This window comes from Homarus americanus, unplaced genomic scaffold, assembly GCF_018991925.1.
Source record: "Homarus americanus isolate GMGI-L3 unplaced genomic scaffold, GMGI_Hamer_2.0 scaffold55640, whole genome shotgun sequence".
Classification (NCBI taxonomy): Eukaryota; Metazoa; Arthropoda; class Malacostraca; order Decapoda; family Nephropidae; genus Homarus; species Homarus americanus.
In genome coordinates this window covers 4,547,161-4,570,459 of record NW_024713650.1, presented here as the reverse complement: position 1 = coordinate 4,570,459, position 23,299 = coordinate 4,547,161, and the positions used below count along the sequence as shown (strand labels likewise).

General features: G+C 43.0%; 1 protein-coding gene across 1 annotated transcript; it reads right to left on the bottom strand.

Annotated features, from left to right (window-relative positions):
• Window positions 1–1,337: 1,337 nt before the first annotated feature.
• Window positions 1,338–13,297, bottom strand: LOC121874238 (glutamate-gated chloride channel alpha-like). The gene is made up of 5 exons (XM_042378316.1): window positions 13,135–13,297; window positions 12,139–12,276; window positions 4,384–4,461; window positions 3,197–3,369; window positions 1,338–2,699 (listed from the first exon to the last, which is right to left on the bottom strand). The coding sequence occupies exons 2-5, from the start codon at window positions 12,170–12,172 to the stop codon at window positions 2,505–2,507; spliced, it is 480 nt and encodes a 159-aa protein (XP_042234250.1). The 5' UTR covers window positions 12,173–12,276; window positions 13,135–13,297; the 3' UTR covers window positions 1,338–2,504.
• Window positions 13,298–23,299: the final 10,002 nt, after the last annotated feature.

Sequence of the window (23,299 nt, the reverse complement as noted above, 5' to 3'; positions counted from 1 at the left end):
CGAAATTTAACTGAAAATTCCTCAATTAAAGAAACACCATTAAGGTCATTTCTTATGTGTGATATCTTTATCATAAAAAAAAATGCAAGGACAATTCTGAAACAAGCTGAACACCTGAAGTGGAAGACGTATATATGGTATAAAAATGAATATATACTGACAGATATAGATAAGCCATATGGATAGATAGACATACTGTACTATGTTTAGATTGATAAGACTGACATATACTTGTACTGATAAATAGACTGACAAATACAGATAAAACAAACTGAAATAGGTATTGATAGATAGATACTGGTATATATTGTACTGTAATAGATAAATAAACTGCTAGATATAGATATGGTAGTTACTGTATACTGAAGGGCACATAAAGACAGAAACACAAACGTACATAGGTAATTAGACATAAAAAGGAAGACATCCTCTTACACTTCGAGACGTTGACTCTCAGCAGCCATTTCTTTAACCATTCATGAGGGTCACAGAGGTCCTTCTGCAGCTCTTCACAGTCTGCATGGTTCTTAAATTCTTGAAATAACTTGGCGTCATCCGCAAACATTTGTATGGAGGAGTGTACAGCTTCAGGCATGTCATTTATGAAGCAAACAAACAACAGTGGGCCCAATACACTGCCCTGTGGCGCACACGACGAATGACAAACACACTGATTGGTCAAATATTATAAAATAAAAGTTAATATAACACAAAAACTATAAATTTGCGACGGAAACGTTATAGAATAAATTAGATTTCTATTCTTTTTGTTCTATCTCCCCATATATGACTCAATATTCAGTTAGGTGGTGGCAACTACTAAATATTAACCCCTATCACAAATAGCATGATAATTGTCCTTTTAAAATGATCAGCTTCTCTGTCACATGAGCTTGTGTACAAACATTTGGGTCTGACAAGACACAATGACATACTGTACACTGCACAGCCAGTGGACCTGTTGTTAATGTTAATAAACTGAGTTAATAGTTTTTATATTATGATAAATATTTCTAATAACATGAAATATATTTAAACGAGTCGTATACTGCATATCCGTGTGAGAAATGGTACAATGACCAGTGGTAAAGTGTGCATCCCTCACCATTGTGTCCTGTGTTTGAGTCCCATCCCGTGACACACGTAGAGGTGCCGTTATCGCACAGCCGTGAATGACGTATATTATAGTACTGTTTTGTTCTGTACTGTAACGTTTTGTTCTGTATTATACTGTAGACTCATCATATTTCAATATTCTACAAAAGGGTTAAATAATTATCAGATATCAAACGTTTTTTTAATATTTATTTAAAGATTCTTAGTCAAACAACCCAGAGATATATATTAGTGATGTAATATGTGATGATACTGATTATAATACACAAACAAGAGTTAATATACGGTTAACTACACACTTCTACAATCCATTATATATATATACTGTTTTATGACATGCTTGAGGGGAATATGTGAGGTAAATAAGATAGAGGGGATAAGAAATACAGAAATAAGGAGATAGGAGAGAAGAGTGAGTACTGAAGGAGTAGATGGAGTTTGATGAGGAAGAGAAAGATATAAAAATGGTTCTACAAAGGGAAGAAATTTAACACTTAGGAAGCAGAGGTAGGTGTGTGTGTGTGTGTGTGTGTGTGTGTGTGTGTGTGTGTGTGTGTGTGTTGTTTCAAACCATGTTGCATTAAGCAGAATCTTTTTTTTTTTTACACCAAACCTTCTTCAATGACAAATAAACAGTTATCCGAGGTCAGAGCATCACTCCACAAATCACCCTGAATATGGCTGTTATAGCAGGGAACTGACCTATCAACCTAACCTAACCTAACCTAACCCAACCAAACCTAACACATGGTATTCTAACACATCCTAACCTAACCTATTATATGCATTACAATTTTTTCCAAGTGAGCTGGCTGGTTGGTGGTTCTTAAGTGAGTTATTCTGTCGTATCAGTAAATTAACAGCCATATTTGTCAGTGTTTGTTCCTCTACAAGTGGAAATGTAAAGAACATTCAGGTCCAGATGGTACAGCCGTCGATACCTGAGTTTATACAACAACACAACAGGGGACGTGGTGGTGGCAGCTCATCACCAGATACACTTACAGGTACAGTACTATAAACATTATTTGTTACTTAAGGTTCGTTCAGTACATACATTATAAATCTGTCACTTTATTACTGTATTGTGACGAACATTTACTGTAGATTGTACACATTATATAGTGAATATTTTCTATTTCATTATCCTTTTATTTTATTTAGTATTTTAGCATAAATATAAAGGGATGTGTTTTACCCCCTTATAATGTTTGTGAGTCAGGAGTCTTCCCTGCCACTGTGACCTCACACCTGTGGGTGACTGTGTAGTGACCTGTGGGTGATTGTGTTATGAGAGTACAGTAGTCCCTGCCGCTGTGGGCTGTGACCTGAGGGTGACTGTGCAAAGTGGTACAACAATGGTCCCTGCCACTGTGACCTGATGGTCACTAAGTTGAATTTCCTCGGGAGAGGAAACCTTTCTCCTGAGATCCCGTCAGGAGCACAAAGTAACCGATGACGAAGGAGAAGTAAGTGAGAGGGAAGAGGACCCTTGACGCCTCGTCGATGGCTGTGTCCCCCCGCCAGAACTCCAGCCATGCCTCCTGCCACCGCTGTAGCCGGGGCACCGCTAGTCCCAGGCCCTGTGGGGGACAACCAGACTGGTCACAACTGTTCCTAAGAAATAGATTCTTTAGGAAGAGATTTACCGAAATGTGGTCTTAGTTGTTCGTGAGTCTTAGTTGTTCGTGAGTCTTAGCTTCAGGGAAGGAGAGGAACTCTGTACCCTGCATAATACTGTGATGGACTAATACAGGCAGATAGATACATAGATAGTGGATAGATTGATATATATATGTAAATGGAGAGCGATAAAGGCCCCTAGACCCTTACTGGAAAGTATTTTTCTGAAGGACAAATTAACAGATAGTGACCCATTAACTAGGTGGGGTGAAGTAAAGAATGTTTCTTACAAGAGAGACCAACTCTGGCTACATTACAACAGTGTCTAGATATGTACAGTATAGTGCAAGACTCTGTAGCAGGAAGAGCAACTAACACAAAAAAAAGTTTGCTTATTTATGACAATTTACAAACAATGCCTCGTTGACCCACAGAACTTTGACCTATTGTAACTAACCTGTGTGACCTGGGAGGAGCCGTTGGTAGTGGATGTCGGGGTGATGAGGCCACGAACCGTACTGATGGTGCGGCGGTAGTGGACGTGGTAGACGATGGCGAACTCAAGCAGGGCGGCGAACACATACACCATACACGTGATCATCCATATATCCAGGGACTTGATGTATGACACTACAGGGTCATACACACACACAGTTTATTACATGAATCCTGCCATTTTATGTAGTATTTTTATCTTCAAATTTCTATACAAATAATTTAAAGAATAAATTTTGGAGAAAAAAATGCAGATGTTGTTGAAATTATGTAGATGAATTACTGACTTATGAATTTAGTTTAAGAATGTGTTAACTCTCACACTGTCTCTCTCTCTCTCTCTCTCTCTCTCTCCCTCACACTGGCTCTCTCTCCCTCACAATGTCTCTCACTCCCTCACACTGTCTCTCTCTCCCTCACACCGTCTCACCCTCCCTCACACTGTCTCTCTCTCCCTCACACCGTCTCACCCTCCCTCACACTCTCTCACCCTCACACTATCTCTCGCCCTCACACTGTCTCTCTCTCCCTCACACTGTCTCACCCTCCCTCACACTGTCTCTCTCTCCCTCACACTGTCTCACCCTCCCTCACACTGTCTCTCTCTCCCTCACACTACCTCCTCTCCCTCACACCGTCTCACCCTCCCCCACCCCCTCTCACCCCTCCACACTGTCTCTCTCCCTCACCTGTCTCCCCCTCCCCACCACACCGTCTCACCCTCCTCCCCCACTCTCTCACCCTCCCACACTCTCCTCCCTCACACTGTCTCTCTCTCCCCTCACACCATCTCACCCTCCCTCCCACCATTCACCCTCCTCCACACTCTCTCACCCCTCCCCACTCTCTCTCCCTCCTCTCTCTCCCCTCACCGTCTCACCCCTCCCTCACACCCCTCTCTCCCTCACACTGTCTCTCCTCTCACGTCTCCCTCCCTCACACCTCTCACCCCTCTCACACTCTCCCCCCCCTCTCTCACTCCTCCATTCCTCCCCCTCACACCGTCTCACCCTCCCTCACACCGTCTCACCCTCCCTCACACTCTCTCACCCTCACACTCTCTCACCCTCACACTCTCTCACTCCCTCACACTCTCTCTCCCTCCCTTACTCCTTCTCCCTACCCTACCTCTCCTCATCACCGACTTACCTGGGGGCAAGTTTTTGGTGGACTGGGAGTACTGGGTAGCCATAGTTAAGATGGAGGTCACTCCTAGCGTCACGCGAGCTGGAAAAGTAGAATAAAGTAATCATCTATATTTATCTACAGTACCTACATTATCTACAGTACCTACAGTACCTACAGTACCTACATTATCTACAGTACCTACATTATCTACAGTACCTACATTATCTACAGTACCTACAGTACCTACATTATCTACAGTACCTACATTATCTACAGTACCTACATTATCTACAGTACCTACAGTACCTACAGTACCTACAGTACCTACATTATCTACAGTACCTACATTATCTACAGTACGTACAGTACCTACATCATCTACAGTACCTACATTATCTACAGTACCTACATTATCTACAGTACCTACATTATCTACAGTACCTACAGTACCTACATTATCTACAGTACCTACATTATCTACAGTACCTACATTATCTACAGTACCTACAGTACCTACATTATCTACAGTACCTACAGTACCTACATTACCTACAGTACCTACATTATCTACAGTACCTACAGTATCTACAGTACCTACAGTACCTACATTATCTACAGTACCTACATTATCTACAGTACCTACATTATCTACAGTACCTACAGTACCTACAGTACCTACATTACCTACAGTACCTACATTATCTACAGTACCTACAGTATCTACAGTACCTACATTCCTACAGTGCCTCCAGTATCTGCAGTACCTGCATTATCTACAGAGTACCCATTATCTACCTTTTCACCATTGCCTGCATTATCTGCAATTGCCTACAGTATCTGCAGTGCCTACAGTATCTGCGTGCCTACATTGTCTACAGTACCTGCATTATCTACAGTACCATTATCTACGGTGCCACCACATTGTCTACAGTACCTGTACCATTATCTACGGTGCCTGCATTATCTCGGTACCTGCATTATCTGGCGCCTGCAATTGCCTGCAGTGCCTGCAGTACCTGCATTATCTACGGTGCCTGCAGTATCTACAGTGCCTGCATTATCTACGGTGCCTGCATTATCTGCAGTGCCTGCAGTACCTGCATTATCTGCAGTTGCCTACATTATCTACGGTAATCACACACGTACCTGCAGTCATCTGCAATTGCCTACATTATCTACGGTACCTGCAGTGCTACATTATCTGGTGCCTACATTATCTGCAGTTATCTACAGTGCCTGCATTATCTACAGTATCTACGCAATTGCCTGCAGTATCTGCAGTACCTACAATGCACCTACATTATCTACAGTGCCTACATTATCACAGTATCTGCGAACTACAGTATCTACAGTGCCTACATTATCTGCAGTTGCCTGCAGTATCTGCAATGCCTGCATTATCTACAGTACCTACATTATCTACAGTACTACATTATCTACAGTGCCTACAGTACCTACAGTATCTGCAGTTGCCTACGTATCCTGCAATTGCCTACATTATCTACAGTACCTGCAATTAATCTACAGTACCTACATTATCTACAGTACCTACATTATCTGCAGTGCCTACATTATCTACAGTAGCCTGCAATTCGCCTACAGTATCTACAGTGCCTACATTATCTACGGTACCTACAGTATCTACGTGCCTACGTATCTACAGTACCTGCATTATCTACAGTACCTACATTATCACAGTACCTACATTATCTACAGTACCTGCATTATCTAGTACCCTACAGTACCTACAGTATTATCTACAGTGCCTACATTATCTACAGTACCTACATTATCTACAGTACCTACATTATCTACAGTACCTACATTATCTACAGTACTACATTATCTACAGTGCCTACAATTACCTACGTATCTACAGTACTGCATTATCTGCAATGCCTACAGTATCTACAGTGCCTACATTATCTGCAGTACCTGCATTATCTGCAATTGCCTGCATTATCTACAGTGCCTGCATTTTCCACGTACCTGCAGTATCTACAGGTACACTTGCCTGCAGTACACCATTATCTACGGTATCTACAGTACTTACCTTCTTATCTACAGTACCTGTATCTACAGTACCTGCAGTATACGGTACCTACATTATCTACAATTGCCTGCAGTATCTGCAGTTACCTACAGTATCTACAGTACCTACATTATCTACAGGTACCTCATTATCTACGGTACCTACAGTGCACCTACATTATCTACAATACCTACAGTATCTACGGTACCTACATTATCTACAGTACCTATAGTGCCTGCATTATCTACAGTGCCTGCAATTATCTGCAGTGCCTACATTATCTGCAGTACCTGCAGTATCTACAGTACCTACGAGTACCTACATTATCTACTACGGTGCCTGCAGTACCTGCATTATCGGTGCCTATTGTGCCCTGCAGTATCTACGGTACCTGCAATTCTTACCTTATCTACAATGCCTGCTAATCTGCAGTGCCTACATTATCTACAGTGCCTATAGTGCCTGCATTATCTACAGTGCCTGCAGTATCTGCAGTGCCTGCATTATCTACTAGGTACCTATGGTATCTACAGTGCCTACATTATCTACAGTGCCTGCATTATCTGCAGTACCCTAGCTTTATCCTGCAATTGCCTATGGTGCCTGCATTATCTACGAGTACCCTACAGTATCTGCAGTACCTGCAATGCCCCACCATTATCTACAGTACCTACATTATCCCAGTACCTACATTATCTAGTACCTACGGTATCACATTTCTACAATTGCCTACATTATCTACAGTACTACAGTATCTGCAGTACCTACAGTGTCTACGTTGCCTACATTATCTACAGTGCCTACGTTATCTGCAGACACCACATTATCTACAGTATCTACAGTGCCTGCAATTCACCTACATTATCTACAGTACCTACAGTATCTACATTATCTGCATTTGCATTACTGAATTCATTATCTACAGTGCCTGCATTATCTACAGTACCTACAGTATCTCTACAGTACTACATTATCTACAGTACCTACATTATCTGCGTGCTACATTTATCTACAGTACCTACATTATCTACAATTGCCTGCAATTCCCTACATTATCTACAGTGCCTACATATCTACGTGCCTACATTATCTACAGTGCCTGCAATTCCTACGTATCTACAGTACCTGCATTATCCACAGTACCTTACAGTGCCTACATTATCTACAGTACCTACAATTACCTACATTATCTACAGTACCTGCAATTGCCTGCAATTGCCTACAGTACCTGCATTATCTACAGTACCTGCATTATCTACGGTACCCCTGCATTCTTACCCAGTGCCAGTACCTGCAGTGCCTACATTATACACCCAGTGCCTACAGTGCCTGCGTATCTGCAGTGCCTACATTATCTACAGTACCTCCACAGTACCCACCATTATCTACGGTACCTGCACATTATCTGCAGTACCTGCATTATCTACAGTACCTACATTTATCTGCAATTGCCTGCAGTACCTGCATTATCTACAGTACCACTCATTATCTACAGTGCCTGCAATTCACCTGCAATTGCCTGCAATTGCCTGCATTATCTACAATTGCCTACAGTATCTACAGTACCTACAGTACCTACATTATCTACAATACCTACAGTATCTACAGTACCTACAGTACCTACAGTATCTACAGTGCCTACATTATCTACAGTACCTACATTATCTACAGTACCTACAGTATCTACAGTACCTACATTATCTACAGCACCTACATTATCTACAGTACCTACATTATCTACAGTACCTACAGTACCTACATTATCTACAGTACCTACATTATCTACAGTACCTACATTATCTACAGTACCTACAGTACCTACATTATCTACAGTACCTACATTATCTACAGTACCTACATTATCTACAGTACCTACATTATCTACAGTACCTACATTGATTCACTGACTCTCCCCACCTAACCTAACTTACTGTAATCTATTCTCTTCTACTCCAAACAAAGATAACCTATCCCTTTCTATCCCTAATCTAGCTTAACCTAACCTAACCTAAACCCAGCTTAAGTTAACCTATCCCTTTCTATCCCTAATCTAGCTTAACCTAACCTAACCTAAACCCAGCTTAAAACCTAATCTATAACTAGAGGTCTTACTAGTTAATAGGAACTATCTAATATGATAAGAGAGTTTCTAGATCCATGGGTATGGCTAGTAGGCTGCTAGTTCCATGGTGCCTGTACAAGAAAATATGATTCTAGTTGAGACAAACTAGCTTTCAGATTCATGGTGTTAGTTAGGTAATACTTCTAGTATGTTGGCTATTAAGTGTCTAAAACTAAAGCGACATCTAGTAGGAACAAACTAGCTTCTAAGTCCATGATCAAGGCGAGTAAATGCTTCCAGGGTATTGGATATTAAGCGTCTATATATTTCCCAAACTGGGGGCCGAGAGGTGGGTACAGGGAAGGCGTGAGGACTTAGCAGAAATAAAGGGAGCGTCATGTTCAATAGTCTGGGAATCATTGGTCCATAACTAAGGCTATTACTGGTAGGGCCAAATTATCTTCCAGTCTTCTCAGTGTTGGGTAGTTAATGCATCTTGAGTGCTGGCTATTAAGCTTCTATAATTAAAGTCACAATTACTAAGGTACAAACTAGCTTCCAGACTCAATGTGTTGGCTAGTAAAAACATTCTAGATCTAAAGTCAGAGCTAGTAGGGTGCAAACTAGAACCTAGATCCAAGATGTTGGCTAGTAAAAGCATTCTAGATCTACAAGTCACAGCTAGTAGAGTACAAACTAGCTTCCAGACTCAAGGTGTTGGCTAGTAAATCATTCTGGATCTAAAGTCACAGCTAGTAGAGTACAAACTACCTTCCAGACTGAAGGTGTTGGCTAGTAAATCATTCTGGATCTAAAGTCACAGCTAGTAGAGTACAAACTAGCCCCAAATGGTACTTGCCACCAGGTAACGTTGTTCTTCAGATTTAACTTTACTTGGTTCACGACAAAACCAGGTCCAGGGTCAAATATCACAAGGGTAATCACGACGGGATGAGGGAAGAGATGAGGGGTATCCACTCGCCTGACTCACTAAGGTATAAGAACGCAGACACTAATAATAATGGAAGCCCCTCGAAATCGAGGATGGCCGGCCCAAGGGCCTCCTAGGCGTGAATTTGCTAAGGTGTAGAAGCTCTTGCCAACACAACAACCACACCCTAAGTTAACGAGCTGCTTGACCCAGTGTCACGGAATAGTCCGAGAAGACTGGACAGCTCGCCAACTGCACTGGCTAACCATTACACCGAAATACGATCCGCAAATCGATTAACATTCAGGTTCCCAAGTACTGCTGGGTAGACAGAGGCAAATGGTTCAAAGAAACTTGCCCATAGTTTCACCTTGCCCGGGGATCGAACTCAGGTCCGCTAGCTTGCGAGGCGAGGATGCTGACCAGTGCGCCACAAGTCGCTATGCTGAACATTACAGCTAGTAAAGTGGACCATTTGATCGATAAATATATACTCAAGACCAAACCCAGTGCCTTCAAGAATACAAGGAGACCACTACACATGAACCATGCGGCGGTCGATAAAATTAAGAAGAAAACCCAGAAATTCAAGACGTGGGTTAGGATAAACGATGAGCAGGACAAGAGGATGTACAGTATACCAGATCCAGGAACCAAGCACAGTCAGAGTGTAGAAGGGCTGAGAAGGAGTTCCAAAGGCGGATTGCACGTGAGGTCAAGTAAAACCCAAAAGCGTTTTACCGCTACCCAAAGTCAAAAATTAAACGTGAGTAGGAGTATCTGACCTGAGGCTTGAAGATGGTAGTTATGCAGATTCTGACCAAGACAAAACGGAGGCGGTGAACAGTTTCTTTTCCTCGGTGTTCACGAGAGGATGTGAACAATCTTTCTGCGTTTGAGGATAGACGGTTCGACGCAGTGTTGACCACATTGTGTTCACAGAAGAGGTTATAAGAAATAAACTGTCCAGGCTAAAGGTCCATAAGAGTCCCGGCCCTGACATGGTGCATCCTAGAGTGCTGAGAGAGTTGTGCAACGAGCTTGATGAGCTGCTGAAGATCCTGTTATGTAAATGCCTGGATGAGCAAAAGGTCCCCAGTGATTGGAAAGTGGCTTATGTGAGTCCTATTTTCAAGACGGGCGGTCATCACTCCACGAATAATTATAGACCAGTGAGCTTGACCAGCACAGTGTAAAGTACTTGAGAGCATTATAAGAGATGCCGTGATGGAACATGTACTATGAAATAACCTTGTAAACGATTGTCAACATGGTTTTATGCCGGGACGCTCCTGTTTAACACAATTGCTCAAGGTACTGGATGTTTGGACGCAAATTCTTGAACAGGGCGGCAATATCGACAATATATACTTAGATTTTGCCAAGGCTTTCGACAGTGTACCCCATGAAAGGCTGACAATTTAACAGGAAGGGTACAGAATTCGGGGAAATGTCCTAGCATGGATCGGAGACTTTCTGCATGATAGCAAGCAGTGTGTGGTGATTAATGGTACGATATCGTCATGTGTACCCGTAACAAGCGGGAAACCACAGGGCAGTGTATTGGACCCACTGTTGTTTGTTTGCTTCATAAATGACATGCCTGACGCTGTACACTCCTCCATACAAATGTTTGAGGATGATGCCAAGTTATTTCAAGAAATTAAGAACCATGCAGACTGTGCTTGCTGGAGAAGTATCTCTGTGAACTTCAAGAATGGTCGAAGAAATGGCTGCTGAGATTCAATGTCACGAAGTGTAAGAGGATGCACCTGGGGCGTACCAATGGTAGGGAGGCGTATCATATGTCGCAACGGGACGAAGAAACTGCATTAATTGAGACTGGATGCGAAAAGGACCTGGGTGTGCATGTTGACAATGAACTGAACTTCTCGGGCCCTTGTGAGAAGAAGGCGAACCAAGCAACTTAAATATTGGGTCTTATAAGAAAGAGCTTCCCCGCCTGAAGTACTGTCACCCCGTCTGGTCCCCGAGATATACTCGGGACTGTCAGTTGGTTGAAAATGTCTAAAGGAGGGCCACAAGACTGGTGCCTGCACTTCGACACCTCAGCTACCCTGAGAGATTAGAGCGCCTGTAACTGCCTAGGTTATAATACAGACGGGCAAGGGGCGACCTAATTGAGGTGTATAAGCATCTCAGAGGGCACTACTCAGTCGAGTGTCCTTACCTGGAGCTGGTGGACGCTCGCCCCACAAGGGGTCACAGCTCGAGGTTGAAGAAGCAGCAAGTCCAAAACACTGTGAGGGCAAACTTTTTTGGAGTGAGAGTTGTGAACTCTTGGAACAATTTGCTAGAGAGTATTGTGACGGCACCGAGTGTGAGCTCTTTCAAGACCAGACTTGACCAACACTGGAGCGGGTTCAGGTACATTCAGGAGCCGGTGCAGGCCCAGTACTTGCCAACAGTGTGTAACAGAGAAGCGACCGATCGCCCAAGTGGCTAACGAGCCGATCAGTGGTGAAGAGGATAAAAGTAAAGTAAAAGTAAGGTGTTGACTAGTAAAAGCATTCTAGATCTAAAGTCACACAGCTAGTACGTTACAAACTAGCATCCAGATTCAAGGCATTGGCTAGTAAAAACATTCTAAATCGAAAGTCACAGCTAGTAGAGTACAAACTAGCTTCCACAATCAAGGTGTTGGCTATAGTAAAAGCATTCTAGATCTAAAGTCACACAGCTAGTAGGGTACAAACTAGCTTCCAAATGCTCGTCTACCTGTGGCTGTACCTGGCGTGGCATCCGGGGCTATCCAGAAGGACATCCAGGAGAGGATAACGATGAGGACGGTAGGCACGTAGGTGTGAAGGATGTGAAAATCTGGGTGACGGACCAGCACAAACACGGCTTTCACACACGGGTATTCTCCTGAAGCTAGGAATGGTAGGTGAGTGGAGAGAGAGAGAGAGAGAGAGAGAAAGAGAGAAAAAAGAGAGGAAGAGAGAGAGAGAGATAAGATAGATATAGATGGATTTATTTATTTATTTATGTATTATTTATCTATTCGTCATGTTAACATTTGATTCAGATTATGGAAGTAGGTCCTCAGGACTAGCAGAGACCTAGAAAACTTTGAACTAGAGACCCCAGTGGAGACCTTGTTACCCCAAAAACAGAATTAGAGACCCCAAAACAGAATTAGAAGCCCAAAAACAGAATTAGAAGCCCAAAAACAGAATTAGAAGCCCAAAAACAGAATTAGTGACCCCAAAAACAGAATTAGGCCCCAAAAATAGAATTAGAGACCCCAAAAACAGAATTAGAAGCCCAAAAACAGAATTAGTGACCCCAAAAACAGAATTAGGCCCCAAAAATAGAATTAGAGACCCCAAAAACAGAATTAGAAGCCCCAAAATCAGAGTTAGACCCCAAAATCAGAATTAGACCCCAACAACAGAATTAGAGACCCCAAAAACAGAATTACATACCCCAAAATAGAATTATAGACCCAAAAAACAGAATTAGACCCCAAAATCAGAGTTAGACCCCAAAATCAGAATTAGACCCAAAAACAGAATTAGAAGCCCCAAAACAAAATTAGTGACCCCAAAACAGAATTATAGACCCAAAAAACAGAATTAGATACCCCAAAATAGAAGAAGACCCCCAAAAGAGAAAAAAAAACGAGAATGAGAGGAAAAGGGGGAAAGGAAGAAGAATGAGAAGAGAAATGGCGAAAAAACTTGTGTAGTGTGTGGGGGTGGGAGAGGGAGGGGGGTTACTCACCGTTACAGGCCACATGCTCGTACTTGGCCAGAGTGAAGTGTGGAAGAGAGAAGATGTCATGGTCTAGCTTACTACTCGCGTGGGCCCAACTCTCACACCACTCGAACTGAACTAGGTCACTGTCGTACGATACTGGGGAGTGAGGGGAGGTGTGGGGTGGGTAGGATAGGGAGGGGAGAGTCAGGGACGGGGCAGTGAGAGGGATGGGGAGGGAAGGTGGGTGTAGGAAGAAAGAAGAGTGACGCAATTAATATTTATAATAATAATAATAATAATAATAATAATAATATACAATTTATAATTGATTATATCAGGGGTTTAAATGTGTGTGTGTGTGTGTGTGTGTGTGTGTGTGTGTGTGTGTGTGTGTGTGTGTGTGTGTGTGTGTGTGTGTACTCTGATATAACCCTTTAAGAAACACAAAGAAATTCCTAACAATAAACAATGAAAACAAATTCCATAATTACTTTTAGGTTTTACACATTAATTAATTATATACCTAATAATTCTAACCAACTTTAACCTTCAATGAACAATAAAAAAAAAAAAACTACATATTTGGTTACGTTAAGTGAGTGACAAACCAACCAATTAAAAAGATACTTCATAACTCACCAAAGAGACATATCAAAAATATCTAAAAAAAAAAAAAAAAAACCACGTGTTAATTCTAAGGTCACTCACACGACTCGATCCTCATGCTGCAGGTCTGGATGTCATGAGGAAAATAGACGAAACTAAACTTGCAGATGAAGGTGGCGGAGAATCTGTTGATATAAATAACTAACTTCATGCATTTTTATCTCCTGATGATTATTAGGAGGGGTTGTGAACCTCCTGACGGTGGAATGGGTTAATACTACACTACAGAAGCTCTACGGTAAGGAGTTCTACAGCATCTATATTAGACTGTAGGCATAACACCAAGCACAATGTCTACAGTATGTTCAAACCAGCCAAGACTTCCCTCCACAGAAAGCCACAGTCTGAGAATATAGAAATGACACAAGCATTTACAGTATAATACTTCCGGGAGGTTAGGTTAGGTTAGCTTTGGTTAGGTTAGGTTAGGTTATGGACACTTGTATTTTTTTTTAGATATAAGGGTGAAAGTCCATTATATCGAGGGTCCATTAGATGAAAAAAAACCCTCTAACGGATTATATGGAAAGAGAAGTCCTTTATATGGAGGTTTTTCACTGTGACTACATTTCTATAAAGCATAAATTTCCTCATCACATATATTGAAATAAAAAAAAAAATATGAGCATTCCTTTCACAAATATTACACAGCATAAAAACCAAAGGAAAGTGTGATTCTAATTAGTGCAATGTGTGAATCCATCTTCCACCATGCAAATACAGTATCACAGAGTACAGCCACAGAGTACAGTCATAGAGTACAGTCACAGAGTACAGCCACAGAGTACAGTCATAGAGTATAGTCACAGAGTTAAGTCACAGAGTACAGTCACAGAGTACAGTCATAGAGTATAGTCACAGAGTTAAGTCACAGAGTACAGTCACAGAGTACAGTCACAGAGTACAGCCACAGAGTACAGCCACAGAGTACAGCCACAGAGTACAGTCATAGAGTACAGTCACAGAGTACAGTTATAGAATACAGTCACAGAGTACAGCCACAGAGTACAGTCATAGAGTACAGTCACAGAGTACAGCCACAGAGTACAGTCATAGAGTATAGTCATAGAGTATAGTCACAGAGTACAGTCACTGGGCTAGAGTACACAGTCATAGAGTAAATGGAGTGTCGCCAGAGTACAGTCACAGAGTACAGCCACATATTACTACTGGTATATACCAGAGTACAGCCACAGAGTACAGTCACAGAGCACAGCCACAGAGGCAGCTCAGAGCATGAGCCTCTACAGGAGTACAAAATAGTGAGCATATAGTCACAGAGTACAGCCACAGAGTACAGTCACAGAGTACAGTCATAGAGTATAGTCACAGAGTACAGTCATAGAGTACAGTCATAGAGTACAGTCACAGAGTACAGCCACAGAGTACAGTCATAGAGTACAGTCATAGAGTACAGTCACAGAGTACAGCCACAGAGTACAGTCATAGAGTACAGTCATAGAGTACAGCCACAGAGTACAGTCATAGAGTACAGTCATAGAGTACAGTCACAGAGTACAGCCACAGAGTACAGCCACAGAGTACAGTCATAGAGTACAGTCATAGAGTACAGCCACAGAGTACAGTCATAGAGTACAGCCATAGTACAGTATCACAGAGACACAGACAGCCACAGAGGCCAACAGACACACAGAGTATAGTCACAGAGTACAGTCGGTAAGAGTACAGTACAGAGTACAGCCACAGAGTACAGCACAGAGTACAGTCGCAGAGTACAGCCGCAGAGCAAGAGCAGCCACAGAATACAGCCACATAGTACAGTATCAGAGTACAGCTGCAGAGTATGCAGAGTATAGTCACAGAATCAGCACATAAAGGCAACACAGAGTACAGCCACAGAGTACAGCTACAGAGTGCTAACAGAGTACAGCCAAGGTAAATACAGCAGTTAGTACAGTATCACAGAGTGGCCAAACTGCTAGAGTACAGCCGCAGGCAGCCACAGAGTACAGCTCACAGGAGAGCAGTCACAGAGTACAGCCACAGAGTCAGCACAGAGTCCAGTCAGAGTACAGTATCACAGAGTAGGAGAAAGGCCGCAGAGTACAGTCAAGAGAATACAGCCACAGAGGTACAGAGTACAGTATCACAGAGTACAACTACAGAGTACAGCCACAGAGTACAGGTGCCACAGAGTACAGCCACAGAGTGCACACAGAGTACTAGTCACAGAGAGCAGTCACAGAGTACAGCCACAGAGCACAGCCAGAGTGCAGTCTCAGGAGACGCAGTATCACAGAGTCAGTCACAGAGTACAGCCGCAGAGTACAGCCACGAACAGCAGAGTACAGCCACAGAGTCTGTATCACGGAGTCAGTCACAGAGAGTACAGCCAGCAGAGTACAGCCAGAGAGTCAGTCACAGAGAGTTCTAAGGACAGCAAGACAGCCACAGAATACAGCCACATAACAGGATCACGAGAGTACAACCACAGAGCAGCCACAGCAGGCACACAGAGTACAGTAACAGAGTACAGCTACAGGCAAGAGTACAGTCAGGAGCAGCCAGAGTACAGTCACAGAGTACAGCTGAGAGTATAGCCACAGAGTACAGTCACAGAGTCAGCCACAGAGTACAGCCACAGAGTACAGTCACAGAGTACAGCCACAGAGTACAGCCACAGAGTAAAGTCACAGGTAGCCACAGAGTACAGTCACAGAAAGTACAGACTTAGGTGGTAAACTCACAGCTCTGAATCACAGCATTCACTGCTCATCGTGCGGATAATGGGTGGAAGCGATGGCACATGAGGGTGATACTCATCCTGGTGAGAGGGAGGGAGGGAGAGAGGGGAAGGAAGGAAGGAAGGAAGAGGAAGGAAGGAAGGGTTGAGAGAGAGAGGGGAGTAAAGGAAGAAGGAAGGAAAAGGAAGGAAGGAAGGAAGGAATAAAGGTAAGAGAGAGAGGAGAGAGAGAGAGAGAGAAAGGAAGGAAGGAAGGAAGGAAGAAGGAAGGAAGGGAAGGGAAGGAAGGTAGAAGGAAGGAGGAGGGAGAGAGAGAAGAGAATGAAGGAAGGAAGGAAGGAAGGAAGGAAGGAAGGAAGGAAGGAAGGAAGGAAGGAAGGGGAGGGAGGGGAGGAGGGTGAGAGAGAGAGAGAGAGAGAGAGAGAGAGAGAGAGAGAGAGAGAGGAGGAGGAAAGGGAATGAAGGCAGGAAGGAAGGAAGGGAAGGAAGGGAGGAGGGAGGTGAGAGGGGTGAGGGGAGGGTGGAGAGGGGTGAGAGGGGTAAGAGAGAGAGAGAGAGAGAGAGAGAGAGAGAGAGAGAGAGAGAGAGAGAGAGAAAGAGAGAGAAAGGAAGGAAGGACGGAAGGGAGGGGAGAGAGGGGGTGAGAGGGGTGAGAGAGGAGAGAGAAAGGAATGAAAGAAGGGGGGGAAGGAAGGAAGGAAGGGGAGAGAGAGAGAGAGAGAGAGAGAGAGAGAGAGAGAGAGGGAGAGAGAGAGAGAGAGAGAGAGAGAGAGAGAGAGAGAGAGAGAGTTTTTTTCTTATGGTCATGACTCATCCAAAACAAGTGAACCAATAAGTGCACAGTGATTAGTGTGAGCAGTACAGTATGTGCACACCATCTGTCTACAACTAAAAATGTGCACATACAAGGTGGTCTGTGCTTTACCATGTGTGTGTGTGTGTGTGTGTGTGTGTGTGTGTGTGTGTGTGTGAACCATTAGAATATGTTTAACTAATTTATCTTAGGTATGAAGTGGTCGTATTCATAAATAATCTCTATTAATTATATCTTAATTATTTCCATCTACTGTAAATATCAATTAAAAAAATATATAACTGTCTCCTACACCTAAAAGTACTATTAAATAAAGAACAATATTTATGAATTCTTGTATAATTATAAATTTCTTATCTATATTCATAATCAAAGAAACTTTTTCATGGATTTTCTCCCAAACTTTTCGACATTTAAATTCTACTTCACTATTAATGTACTTTTTTGTATGTATCCACTTGCCCACCGGACCCTTATTAAGTAATCAATAATAATAACATTAATAATCTCAAAATAACTAATACGGTTTTATTAATAATTTTCAATATTAGATCCTATAATTATAATTCTTATACTATTTAAAAAAAAGTGAAGGAATAAGGGGTAGTGGGCCAAGATACCTGCTGAACAGTCTAATGTGTCCGTCGTTCGTGTAGTAAGCGAGGTATTCATTATCCACCCAGTCTTTATGTATAGACGAACGGATGGCGTTCTTGAAGAAAGCATCCGGCTGCCAGATGTTCTCCAGATACTGTAATTGGGTGCAAAATATTTTAGAAAACAATAACAAAATAGAAAATGAATGAAGAGAGAAACAGGAAAAAAAAAGAAAATACCAAAAGGAAAATAAGACCGAGAAATGGATGACTATGTGGTGCCAATATTTCACTTGATTAATTAAACACCATAATCAAGTCTAATGTTATCTATGGGTGGTTTAGGTACATTCAAGTTAGGTTAGCATTAAGTTAAGTTATTGTTAGGTTAGGGCACGACAGCATTAAGGTGGTTAATAACAAGATGAAACAAAAAAGGGTTACTCATCTTCATATGATCTGAGAATCCTAACGTAAGAATCATGGGAGAACTTGTTGACATAACACTTACCTGAAGGGGAAGTATGAGCCTTCTGCTGGTGGGTGGCTTGTTCATGATGCATCGGTCGATCTTAGCGGTGTAGTTTGAACACACCTGAAACACACATGGTGACATATAGTGGTGTTGTCCTTAAGAAATACTGGTGTGTGTGTGTGTGTGTGAGGAGAAAAAGAGTGTGTGTGTTTGGGGGTACACATTTGGTATTTATTTTTCATATTTGACAAAATACTACTACTACAACTTACTATTAATATCACCACTACCAGTAGCACAACTACGGTATAATGAGAAGAGTTATGCTCAGGCTTTAACAGGGCCATGGTAGGTGGCGGAGAGTAATGCAGGATCCAAACAAGTTCTACAGCTAGGTCTCTGAAGAAGTGTCTTGAAAAGATGGCAGACCTACTGTTAGGGGAGAGGAGGAACAACGGGAATGTCTGAGCTCAGGAACAACATAATAGTCTTTGGAGTCCCTGAGAGCCAGTTGGAGGAAGCGGAGACTAGGAAAACACACGATAAGTTGCAGTTTGAGAATATTTGTACAGGGGTTTGAATATGTCAGCCTCTCTCAGGATGTGAGGAGGCTGGGACGAAAGCAGGAGGATAAGCCTCACCCCCTCAGGCTCACACTAGTGAGTGAGGAGGAGAAATGGGAGGTTATTTGGCAAGCAAAAACTTAACAAGGTGCGATGCATTTCGGAATACATCCATCCACCCAGATCGCACGATTAATGCAGAAGGAACAGCACAAAAAACTCCTACAATGCTTGAAGCAGAGGAGGGAGGAGTCGAGGAGGAACGGGAACAGGTTTGTACGTAGGTTATATCCAGGGGAGGTAGTGGAAGCAAGAGCGCCAGCACAGAGCAGGGGGAGTACACCCCACCAGCTCTACCTCCCGCCCAGGAGGAAGCAAGTGCCATGTAAACAATGACATCTCTGACTACACCCTGCAAAATTTAATGCATTTAGGAAACTGCAGCTGCTGAGAATAGAGGTGGGCCGGAGTCACTACCAAAAGCAGAGACGTTACCGAGAACAAATTCCGGTTTGAAAGTCATGTACACTAATACTGACACGTTCCTTGATAAGAGAGAGAAGTTTGGAACACTACTGAAGGTACACCAACCAGATATTGTAGGAGCTGTAGAACTGTTGTACAAGAACAGGAGAATCGACCCAGAGGAACGGAGTTCAGCATTGTTGGATATGACTCATTTACGAACCTTTCAAGAAACTTGCAAGAGGGATGTGGTTATCTATGCTAGGCAAGACCTTAGAGCCAGCCAGGCGAGGGTACAGGGAGAGGATGTTTTTGAAGAGTCCAAGTGGTGTAAAATTAAATTAAAGGGAAGAGACTTACTTATCGTCGGGTGTATCTACAGATCTCCAAACTGTAGCTTATTAACCAAAGGAACTTAAGAGCCTTAATAGACAATGCAGCGATGCTCAACCCTAGCCACCTCCTTATCATGGGGGACTTTAACAATGGCAACATTGACTAGAGAAATGAGACCATGCCAAATAACTTAAATATCCCCCATACTCTTTTTACAGAAACTCATTACACAGGGGAGTAAACACCCAAACCACTAGACCTCCTCATAACAAACGAGGAGGGTATGGTGGCCAAGTTGGTAGGTAGGTAGTGGGCAGCTACCAAACAGGGAGGTACTACTGTCTGGGAAGATATTGGAAGCATAATGTGTTGTCTAATGGTAGACCCTGCTGCCATATGGCATTGCAAAGATTGTGACCAAGTCCCAGGTTGATGATCTGACTTTCTGCCTCATTTACACACAATTGCAGGGTCTCAATTGTTTCTCTTACTTTGACAACACAACATACATATATTGTTTCTCACTAGTGATCTTTTTTTAATTTTTGTATTTATTTATGGTTTTGTTATTACTATTAATATTATTATTGTTGTTATAATTTTAATTTATATGTTATTAATTTTATTATAACTATTATTATTATTATTATTATTGATTATATTTTTTGCCCCCGCCAGGCCTTGATGTGGATCATAAAAGACCTTTGCCCGGTGGGGGTAATGCCCGTAAAAAAAAAAAAGGGGGGGACACCTAGCCCCCGTTGGCACCAGCCACCAGGTAACGTTGTCCTTCAGATTTAACTGTTACGTACTTGGTTCGCGACAAAACCAGGTCCAGGGTCAAATATTACAATGGTAATCACGACGGGATGAGGAAGGAGATGAGGGGTATCCATTGGCCTGACTCACTAAGGCACAACAACGTGAACACTACGCTGAATATTACAGCTAGTAAAGTGACCCATTTGATCGAGAAATATATACCCAAGACCAAACCCAGTGCCTCCAGGAATACAAGGAGACCACTACACATGAACCATGTGGCGGTCGATAAAATTAAGAAGAAAACTCAGAAATTCAAGACGTGGGTTAGGATAAATGATGAGTAGAAGAGGATGTATACCAGATCCAGGAACCAAGCACAGTCAGAGTGTAGAAGGGCTGAAGGAGTTCCAAAGGCGGATTGCACGTGAGGTCAAGTCAACCCAAAGGCGTTTTACCGCTACCCAAAGTAGAAATTAAAACGAGTAGGAGTACGGACCAGGCTTGAAGAAGATGGTAGTTATTCTGATTTTGACCAAGACAAAGCGGAGGCGGTGAACGCTTTTTCCTCGGTGTTCACAAGAGAGGATGTGAAAAGTCTTCCTGCGATTTAGGACAGACAGTCTGACACAGCACTGACCCACATTGTGTTCACAAAAGAGGTTATAAGAAATAAACTGTCCAAACTAAAGGTCCATAAGAGTCCCGGACCTGACATGGTGCATCCTAGAGTGCTGAGAGAGTTGTGCAACGAGCTTGATGAGCCCCTGAAGATCCTGTTATGTAAATGCCTGGATGAGCAGAAGGTCCCCAGTGATTGGAAAGTGGCTTATGTGAGTCCTATTTTCAAGACGGGCGATCATCACTCCACGAATAATTATAGACCAGTGAGCCTGACCAGCACAGTGTAAAAGTACTTGAGAGCGAGATGCGATGGAACATGTACTATGAAATAACCTTGTAAACGATTGGTTATATGCGATCGGCCGGACGTCTTGTTTAACAACAATGCTCAAGGTACTGGATGTTTGGACCCGAATTCTGGAACAGAGTGGCAATACATACCGAGATTTTGCCAAGGCTTTCAAGAGCGTACCCCATGAAAGGCTAAAAATTAAACTGGAAGGGTAAGGAATTCGGGGAAGTGTCCGAGAGTGGATTGGTGACTTTTTCTATGACCGCAAGCAGTGTGTGGTGATTAATGGTACGAAATCGTCATGTGTACCCGTGAAAAGTGGGGTACCACAAGGCAGTGTATTGGGCCGCTGTTGTTTGTTTGCTTCATAAATGACATGCCTAACGCTGTACATTTCTCCATACAAATGTTTGAGGACGATACCAAGTTATTTAGGGAAATTAAGAACCAAACAGACTGTGAAGAGCTGCAGAAAGATCTCTGTGAACTTCAAGAATCATCGAAGAAATGGCTGCAAAGATTCAATGTCACGAAGTGTAAGAGGATGCACCTGGGGCGTACCAATGGTAGGGAGGCGTATCATATGTCGCAACGGGACGAAGAAACTGCATTAATTGAGACTGGATGAGAAAAGGACGTGAAGGACAATGAACTGAACTCGGCCCTTGAGAAGAAGGTGAACCAAGCAACTTAATTATTAGGTCTTATAAGAAGCGTTCAGCTATTCGTCTGCCTCGTAACGATCTTTAAGAGCGAGGTGCTTTTCCATCTGGAGTACTGTCACCCCGTCTGGTCCCGAGATATGCTAGGGCTGTCAGTTGATTGAAAATGTTCAAAGGGAGAGCCACCAGACTGGTTTCGCACTTCAGGCACCTGCCTCAAAAGAAATTAGAGCGCCTGAACTTGCCTAGCTTATACTATAGACGGGCAAGGGGTGACCTAATTGAAGTGTATAAACATCTCAAAGGGCACTACTCGGTCGAGTGACCATACCTGGAACTGGCGGACGCTCGCCCCACAAGGAGTCAAGCGCTCAAGGTTGAAGAAGTTGCAAGTCCAGAATACTGTGAGGGGTAACTTTTTCGGGGTGAGGTTGAACTCTTGCAACACTCTCCCAGAAAGTGTCGTGGCGGCACTGAGTGTGAGCTGTTTCAAGACCAGACTTGACCAACACTGGAGCAGGTTCAGATACATTCAGGAGCCAGTACATGCCCAATACTTGCCAACAGTGCATAACAGAGACGTGACCCACCACCCAAGCGGCTAACAACAACAATACATTACTACTATTCCTAATAATAAAAACTCCACTACCACAACTACTATCACCACGACCACTACTGGAGTAAAATTGAGCGGCCTGGAGAGATTGAGAGGGGGAGGATTCCAACATGGTCCACCGTCATCATCCTCCTGTGGCTGGCGTAATTTCCAGTCCTTCCATCGGTAGGTAACAAAAGACCCACGCTGAACGTCTGTAAATATAATGGGTGCATTGGGAGGTGTTGAGCAGTATGTGGGAGTGTATTGAGCTGTATTGTGGGAGGTATTGAGCAGTATTGTGGGAGGTATGAGCTGTATTGGGGAGGTATTGGGGCAGTAGTGTGGAAGTATTGAGCTGTATTGTGGGAGGTATTGTGCATTGTGTGGAGGTATTGAGCAGTATTAGGAGGTATTACGAAGTGATTGTTGGAGGTATTGAGCTGTATTGTGGGAGGTATTGAGCAGCATTGTGGTAGATGAGCTGTATTGTGGGAGGTATTGACAGTATTGTGGTATGAGCTGTATTGTGGGAGGATTGAGCAGTATTGTGGTAGGTACTGTTGTGGCAGGAGGTATTGAGCAGTATTGTTGATAGTATGGTTAACACGGTGGGGTATTGAGCAGTATTG

Bases quoted from the DNA above. Each gene is read 5' to 3' on its own strand.
- LOC121874238 (XM_042378316.1), bottom strand. From the start codon at position 12,172: ATGTCCTTCTGGATAGCCCCGGATGCCACGCCAG. The intron at 3,370-4,383 runs GTAAGTCGGTGA...ATGACCCTGTAG, and splicing joins CACCAAAAACTTGCCCCCAG to TGTCATACATCAAGTCCCTG. The intron at 2,700-3,196 runs GTTAGTTACAAT...TGTCCCCCACAG, and splicing joins GCTCCTCCCAGGTCACACAG to GGCCTGGGACTAGCGGTGCC.